Consider the following 9131-nt stretch of genomic DNA (forward strand, 5'->3'; position numbering starts at 1 on the left):
CATTGCCCAGGCTTGCTTAAGTAAACAAAGCAGCCAGGAAGCTCGAACTGGGTGGAGCCACCACAGCTCAAGGAGGCCTGCCTGCCTCTGTAGGCTCCACCTCTAGGGGCAGGGCACAGACAAACAAAAAGACAGCAGTAACCTCTGCAGACTTAAATGTCCCTGTCTGACAGCTTTGAAGAGAGCAGTGGTTCTCCCAGCACGCAGCTTGAGATCTGAGAACGGGCAGACTGCCTCCTCAAGTGGGTCCCTGACCCCTGACCCCCGAGCAGCCTAACTGGGAGGCACCCCCCAGCAGGGGCAGACTGACACCTCACAAGGCCGGGTACTCCAACAGACCTGCAGCTGAGGGTCCTGTCTGTTAGAAGGAAAACTAACAAACAGAAAGGACATCCACACCAAAAACCCATCTGTACATCACCTTCATCAAAGACCAAAAGTAGATAAAACCACAAAGATGGGGAGAAAACAGAGCAGAAAAACTGGAAACTCTAAAAAGCAGAGCGCCTCTCCTCCTCCAAAGGAACGCAGTTCCTCACCAGCAACGGAACAAAGCTGGACGGAGAATGACTTTGACGAGCTGAGAGAAGAAGGCTTCAGACGATCAAATTACTCCGAGCTACGGGAGGATATTCAAACCAAAGGCAAAGAAGTTGAAAACTTTGAAAAAAATTTAGAAGAATGTATAACTAGAATAACCAATACAGAGAAGTGCTTAAAGGAGCTCATGGAGCTGAAAACCAAGGCTTGAGAACTACGTGAAGAATGCAGAAGCCTCAGGGGCAGATGCGATCAAATGGAAGAAAGGGTATCAGCGATGGAAGATGAAATGAATGAAATGAAGCGAGAAGACAAGTTTAGAGAAAAAGGAATAAAAAGAAAAGAGCAAAGCCTCCAAGAAATATGGGACTATGTGAAAAGACCAAATCTACATCTGATTGGTGTACCTGAAAGTGATGGGGAGAATGGAACCAAGTTGGAAAACACTCTGCAGGATATTATCCAGGAGAACTTCCCCAATCTAGCAAGGCAGGCCAACATTCAGATTCAGGAAATACAGAGAACGCCACAAAGATACTCCTCGAGAAGAGCAACTCCAAGACACATAATTGTCAGATTCACCAAAGTTGAAATGAAGGAAAAAATTTTAAGGGCAGCCAGAGAGAAAGATCAGGTTACCCTCAAAGGGAAGCCCATCAGACTAACAGCAGATCTCTTGGCAGAAACTCTACAAGCCAGAAGAGAGTGGGGGCCAATATTCAACATTCTTAAAGAAAAGAATTTTCAACCCAGAATTTCATATCCAGCCAAACGGGCACAAGATAGGGATGCCCTCTCTCACCACTTCTATTCAACATATTGTTGGAAGTTCTGGCCAGGGCAATTAGGCAGGAGAAGGAAATCAAGGGTATTCAAGTAGGAAAAGAGGAAGTCAAATTGTCCCTGTTTGCAGATGACATGATTGTATATCTAGAAAACCCCATTGTCTCAGCCCAAAATCTCCTTAAGCTGATAAGCAACTTCAGCAAAGTCTCAGGATACAAAATCAATGTACAAAAATCACAAGCATTCTTATACACCAACAACAGACAGAGAGCCAAATCATGAGTGAACTCCCTTTAACAATTGCTTCAAAGAGAATACCTAGGAATCCAACTTACAAGGGATGTGAAGGACCTCTTCAAGGAGAACTACAAACCACTGCTCAAGGAAATAAAAGAGGATACAAACCAATGGAAGAACATTCCATGCTCATGGGTAGGAAGAATCAATATCGGGAAAATGGCCATACTGCCCAAGGTAATTTACAGATTCAATGCCATCCCCATCAAGCTACCAATGACTTTCTTCACAGAATTGGAAAAAACTACTTTAAAGTTCATATGGAACCAAAAAAGAGCCCGCATCGCCAAGTCATCCTAAGCCGAAAGAACAAAGCTGGAGGCATCACGCTACCTGACTTAAAACTATACTACAAGGCTACAGTAACCAAAACAGCATGGTACTGGTACCAAAATAGAGATATAGATCAATGGAACAGAACAGAGCCCTCAGAAATAACGCTGCATATCTACAACTATCTGATCTTTGACAAACCTGACAAAAACAAGCAATGGGGAAAGGATTCCCTATTTAATAAATGGTGCTGGGAAAACTGGCTAGCCATATGTAGAAAGCTGAAACTGGATCCCTTCCTTACACCTTATACAAAAATCAATTCAAGATGGATTAAAGACTTAAATGTTAGACCTAAAACCATAAAAACCCTAGAAGAAAACCTAGGCATTACCATTCAGGACATAGGCATGGGCAAGGATGTCTAGCACACCAAAAGCAATGGCAAGAAAAGCCAAAATTGACAAATGGCATCTAATGAAACTAAAGAGCTTCTGCACAGCAAAAGAAACTACCATCAGAGTGAACAGGCAGCCTACAAAATGGGAGAAAATTTTCGCAACCTACTCATCTGACAAAGGGCTAATATCCAGAATCTACAATGAACTCCAACAAATTTACAAGAAAAAACAAACAACCCCATCAAAAAGTGGGCAAAGGACATGAACAGACACTTCTCAAAAGAAGACATTTATGCAGCCAAAAAACACATGAAAAAATGCTCACCATCACTGGCCATCAGAGAAATGCAAATCAAAACCACAATGAGATACCATCTCACACCAGTTAGAATGCCAATCATTAAAAAGTCAGGAAACAACAGGTGCGGGAGAGGATGTGGAGAAATAGGAAAACTTTTACACTGTTGGTGCGACTGTAAACTAGTTCAACCATTGTGGAAGTCAGTGTGGGGATTCCTCAGGGATCTAGAACTAGAAATACCATTTGACCCAGCCCTCTCATTACTGGGTATATACCCAAAGGACTATAAATCATGCTGCTATAAAGACACATGCACACGTATGTTTATTGCGGCACTATTCACAATAGCAAAGACTTGGAACCAAACCAAATGTCCAACAATGATAGACTGGATTAAGAAAATGTGGCACATATACACCATGGAATACTATGCAACCATAAAAAATGATGAGTTCATGTCCTTTGTAGGGACATGGATTAAATTGGAAATCATCATTCTCAGTAAACTATCGCAAGAACAAAAAAGCAAACACCGCATGTTCTCACTCATAGGTGGGAATTGAACAATAAGAACACATGGACACAGGAAGGGGAACATCACACTCTGGGGACTGTTGTGGGGTGGTGGGAGGGGGGAGGGATAACACTGGGAGATATACCTAATGCTGGATGACTAGTTGGTGGGTGCAGCGCACCAGCATGGCACATGTATACATATGTAACTAGCTTGCACATTGTGCACATGTACCCTAGAACTTAAAGTATAATAATAATAAAAAAAAAGCCCAGAAGATGCATATTCTATATACAGAATGCTTTTCTTCAGTGATTAAACTTCTATTAATAGACATGTTAATTCTGTGAAGTACTGTATTTCTACACAGTTACAATGTACTAGTGGAGAAAATAAAAAGGGATCATGAAGTGCTATTAATTCCTGTAGTAAGTCGGGTCCTGATCAGCTGTCTATTCAAATATTATTTGATTTACATTTCTATAGACTTATGGACATGTGAACAGGAAATTAATTTTAGAAGTAGGTTCAGCTGGGTTTTAAGTTCAGCAAATGAGATCACCACATCTTGGCTCATAGTCTGACTGTCCCCTTAACAGGAGAACATCAAGCATTTGTTGACTTAGCCAGTCAGTAAAATATTAAAGCTTTCAAACCAAGAAACCAAATATATTGTTCAGATACTGATATTTTTAAGCAATTAACTCATTACAGAGGTTACTCTGAAAGCAGCCAGATTTACCCTGTGTACCTATTAATTTAGCCTTGGGGAGGATGGCTGGATGACCTTGTGGCAGAGGATGGGTCCCAGCCCTTTCCTTTCCCACTGCATTCAACTCCCCCACATCCCGTTCTGGCCAGGGGTGACAGATGCTGAGCACTTCAGGGTTGCATTCCCAACTCAGGAGCAACACTGCGTGTATAAGGCCAGGGCCCTACTAGAAATCACATCATAAAGTGGGTTTAGTCTAGCCAAAATGTCTCTCCTTGATTTTTCTGCCTTTCAAACTTTAAAGAATATCCTTGCCCTGTCATAGTGGCAGTTTCAACTCTTCATAATACTAAGGTGAGCAGAAACTTGCTTTATGACCCCTTGACATAGCCTTGTGGGCTGGAGCAGAGGGAAGCGGATTCTTTTTGCCATGGAATGTAGCTTGCTTATGTATTTATTTGGGATGAATCCTTCTTGTAGCCTTAGAGATTTTCCTCCTCTGAGATAATAGGATGGCACTCCATGGGTCCATTTGTTGCCTTGGTGATGTGCCCAGTCCTCCTGTTGGTGCTTCTCTACTTCAGTAAGCCCCTTCCTGTTATTGTCCTGGTAAAAATGCCTGGAGATCCTTCTGAGCTAATAAATGGCACCCATCATTCTTGTCATGTGATTGCTGTTGCAGGGCTCATGAGTGAGCATGGAGTTTGAGTTGTGCAGCTGCCCTAAGGGAACTCTCAAGAATGAGCCCTGAGTCCACAGCAGGAGTGCAGAAGAGGCTACCACCTTTCCCTCATCCCAAACTTGGGGTGCTGGGATGCAGAAGAGACCCAAAGCAACTGTGTCTTTCTTGGACATCAGTGTAGGAACCTGACCAGGCAGCCTTTATTTGTTTCAAAACAGAATTTAGAGCATCCTAGCAGCTCAGAATGATATTTTTTAAGTTAACCCACTTGACTAGAACTGTCCTATTATTGGTTTAATTGTGTTTCTTCTACCCCAGGAGCAAGATGGAGAAGTGTTTCTTGGAGCTACTTGAGTTTAATATTCATGTGTCTGCCAGTGTTTATGCAAAATATTACTTTGACCTGCGTCATTTGATCTTGGCAAATGACCATGGTGTGTATTTTCTATTTCATCTTCTTCACAAAGATAAAGCACAGAAACTGAAGGTAAGTATGTGAAGTCACTTAGTGGAGTTTTCCATTGGCCACAGAAGCCAGCATCTGTGACAAAATCATGTTAAGTAGTGATTAGGAAAATGAAAGCCTTAAAATTAACAGACCAAAACACTTCTATTTCTTTGGCAACATATTTCTTTTCTTGTATGGTTTATACAAGGATCCATAGTTATTTATTTATTTATTTATTCATTTATTTATTTATTTATTTATGAGACAGAGATTCACTCTTGTTGCCCAAGCTGGAGTGCAATGGTGCAATCTCAGCTCACTGCAACCTCCGCCTCCCGGGTTCAAGCGATTCTCCTGCCTCAGCCTCCTGAGTAGCTGAGATTACAGGCATGCGCCACCACTGGCTAATTTTGTATTTTTAGTAGAGACAGGGTTTCTCCATGTTGGTCAGGCTGGTCTCTAACTCCTGACGTCAGGTGATCCACCCGCCTCAGTCTCCCAAAGTGCTGGGATTACAGGCGTGAGCTATCGTGCCCAGTCAAGGATCCATATTCTTAAAAATGTATTGATATCCTTTCTGCTGTGACCATAATTCAGAATGTTGTTAATTAAATTTAGTCTGTTCTTAATGGGTTTTATTTTTAACCTCTACCCATTCACATAACAATACATTATATCTACATTATATCTACATTCACATAACGATACGTGAATAAATGCAATAGTATTCCTAATTATATCTACATACACAGTACACTTACTGCTCTTGACTGTCTTTTACTTATGCAGTTTGCAAATTCGTGTTATCATCTACTGTATATATCATGGTGCAGTCCCATGAGTTTATTAGACAAAGCAGTAGTGGCTGAAAGACTTGTACTTAGACTGTATAAGGTGCCAGTGTTTCAAGTGCTGGGTAGGAAGGACATGGGTTTTTAATGAAAATGGTAACTTTCATGGGGCAACGTATGATTTATGGCGTATGACTCTTGGTGAGTATACAGGAAAATTACCACTGAAATACACATGTTTAAAATTGCCACTTTCTCTGGTATCTTGGTGGTACTTTAGAATAATACATTTTTCTACCACAATGTGCATGTAAAGTAGCACCTTTTGGTGTTTCAGTCATGAGACTTCTTGGGTGTTCCAAGACAGTCCAGCACACACCTGCCTCATTAAAATTTGCTTTGAGTATATAGTAACTAACAAGGATTGGGGAGAATTTGAATCGCTGAGTAAACTGATTTTTTGGCACAAGTGTATGTTTATTATGTTGAAGGAACATATACACAGGTAAGATGTGCACAGGTAACAGATGATATTTTTCTTATGTGCTTGTCACAATACTCTTGAAATCTTTAGGAGTCCTGTTTTATTTTTTATGTGACAGTATCATCAAGCAATGAGCCCAATTTTAAAATAACTTAATAAAATAAATTCCTCTTGGCTCTGGCAATCTATTCATAGCCCTTAAAGGAGATCACCTTAGTGAATGGGCAGGGAGTAGCATCCTCAGAACCTGGCCCTGTAAACCTCAGCCAAAGCAGCTGCAAAGGAACCATGTAATGGAATCTGTATGTATGGCTTCTCATCAGCGATGCCTTTTAAAAAATGTTGGAGCCCTTTTTAAAATTGTACTTATTTTCTCTTTGATTGAATTTTCTAGGCTATGTCATGGCCATGTGAATACAGAGACATGCATCAAGATGCCGCTGCTACGAAAAGGGCTATCAGCATGAATTTCATTGGTATTCGGTGCACTAATGCCATCTTATCTTAAAGAGAGAAATTAGCCTTATAAGATCCTGAACTTCTCAACAATAAAGAAAAGAAAATATCACTTTTCCTGCTGAAAAAAAAAAAAATTAGGATTTTCTTTTTTTCTTTTCTTTTTTTTTTTTTTGTTGTTGTTGTTGTTAATGTTTAGGATTTTCATCAAGAGGAAACATCTTCCAGTTAGCCACATTGTGGAACTGGGTGATGGTGATATGAACAGTGGGTGCCAGGTGCTTCCTGCCCTTCCTCTTCCACTGGGTCCAGATGGCATTCCTAGGGTGCCACCTTCTTGAACGACTCTTGGGGAGAAGGAGTGTCACATGGACACTGCACATCCCAGCTCAGAGTCCAGTCACCCACAGTGTCAAACAAGTGCCAGTGGTGTCCAGAGTCACCCACAGTCTTAAGCAGGTGCCAGTGGTCTGAGCTGAGCTGGAGCTCACAAAACTTTAGAATCAGCTCCAGATTTGTGAGAGCACCTGGGTTTGGTTCTCTGTCCACTGAGGCACTGAATACATGATGGCCCAAAATTCAACAATGGTGGGAAGAGAGAGTGGCATCGGGGCAAGGCTGCCATTACTGCAAGCACCAGGGTGGCTCAGTCCTGCTCTCTAGTCTTTGGAGGGAATCTGTGCATGTGAAATGAGGCCCCTACATCAGGATTATAAAGGAAGAGATGAAATCAGCTCATCTTCCCCCAGGTCACCTAGAGGGAAGCAGTAGGAAAGCCACTTAGGGAAGCAGTAGAAGACCTGGCCTCGGGATTGTTAGGGGAGCTACAGAAGTGAAAACTGAATTTACCCAGTTCCGGGAAAACAACAAAGGAGGAACATCTGGGTTCAAAACATTATCAGAAGATCATTTTCCCAGCTAATCTTGCCCTGGTGCATTGTGTGGTCTCAGCACTTGTCAACAAAACAAAAGCCTCTCAATAATTCTAACACAGGGACACACCACAACTCACATTTTCCAGTGCACCTCAGTGGTTCAAGAGATTACTGGTGCTGCCTGCATCTGTCAGTCTGTTCACATATGGAGAGGAGCAGCGGTTCTCATGGGAGCGGCCTCTGCATCCTGAGGAAGTTTGTCCAGACATTGGTTGCAATAACTGGTTGCACCCACTGACGTGCAGTCAACAACGGGAATCCTATGGTGCACAGGACTGCCCCCCTTCTCAATCAAGAAGGAATTTTCTGGCTTCCAAAATAGAAAGTGCTGAGGATCAACTGCCCCAGAGTCTACAAGGGAAACACTTTCTGAGACTTTTTTTTTTTTTTTCTAACAAGAACACCAGATCCCCACCAATGTGAGATATTAGATCAAGTTTTTGTGCAAGGGTGGATGTTGGGGGTAGAAATCTAAGATACCCCATGATCCCTGCTGTCTTTTGTTACACCTTGAATCCTCATCTTTCTTTGGGTACGGCCAGACCTGTGCCTTTTTCTAGACATTTGAATATGGCAAAGTGAGGCAGTGGCTTTCTGGGAGTTACCTTTCCTTTCCTTTTATCAGGAACAATAGGAATCCCTATTTTCTTTCTTGAGTTTACTTTCACAGTGCAGTGGTTTGGAATATCCCACTGTCGGTTTGCGATTTCCTCCTCCAACCATAATCTGTGGGCCTTTATAAGTAATTGAATATTTTCATGTATTGATATTTTGTGTCTGAAGATGAAATATTAGACTAAACCTGTGAAAACATTTCATGCAAAGCCTTCAGTGGTTGTAGAGTCTACTCTTTGGTGAATACACAAATTGATCTGTTAAAAATTGTATTAGATGAGATAATGATATTTTCTTTTTTATCTTCACTTGTTAGATATACTTACTTAAATTCTTCCAAAATTAATGATATTGTATTTTCTATTTGATTTAAAATACTACTAGGATATTTAGAGTTGATAGTTGAAAATAAATGGCAAAATAAGAATTGCTGAAACCTAGCTATAATGCACTTAGGATGGGTTTATTATCTATTATCCCTATCATTAAATGTTTAAATTTCCGTGCAAACCTATACATAAGAACTTAAAATTTTCTATAAAACCCTTCTTGCCCTGCACTTTAGCTCCATTGCATAACGAATAAAAGGAAAATGGATTCTCCTGCGGGAAGTTTGGCTGGACTCTCCCTTTCTTTTCCCTGCAATGTAGGGAGAGCGTTTTGAGGTCACCATGGGGTGAGGTGGCCATGAGTGGGGGCCCTGGAGATGCCGGCCTGGAGGGGTGCATGTGTGGACATGGGTTTTGTGGCCACGATTCTCCCTTGGGTCTTTCTGATTGTGGGTGGTGGCTTTGAAGATGGTGTCTGAGGATCCTCTCCAGGGGAGTTCTCCACTTGTGCAGTCTCCCTCTGGAGAGGGCACGAGGATGTCTGGGGAGGGATTCATAGGGTCGCCC

The 9131-nt window shown here is 41.7% G+C and overlaps 1 protein-coding gene across 4 annotated transcripts in view; it reads left to right on the plus strand.

Annotated features, from left to right (window-relative positions):
• Positions 1-8844, plus strand: part of LOC129015228 (cyclin-Y-like protein 1B) — a 32920-nt gene extending 24076 nt beyond the window's left edge. For 2 of the 4 annotated variants that reach the window (XM_054452845.1, XM_054452847.1), the window contains 2 exons: positions 4825-4993; positions 6624-8844. In XM_054452845.1, coding sequence (XP_054308820.1) covers positions 4825-4993; positions 6624-6737 — 283 coding nt within the window. In that variant the 3' untranslated portion in view covers positions 6738-8844. The remainder of the gene's footprint in view (positions 1-4824; positions 4994-6623) is intronic. The other 2 variants (XM_054452849.1, XM_054452848.1) reach the window with 2 other exon arrangements.
• The last annotated feature ends 287 nt before the right edge of the window (positions 8845-9131 follow it).

This window comes from Pongo pygmaeus, chromosome 18, assembly GCF_028885625.2.
Source record: "Pongo pygmaeus isolate AG05252 chromosome 18, NHGRI_mPonPyg2-v2.0_pri, whole genome shotgun sequence".
Taxonomy (NCBI): Eukaryota; Metazoa; Chordata; class Mammalia; order Primates; family Hominidae; genus Pongo; species Pongo pygmaeus.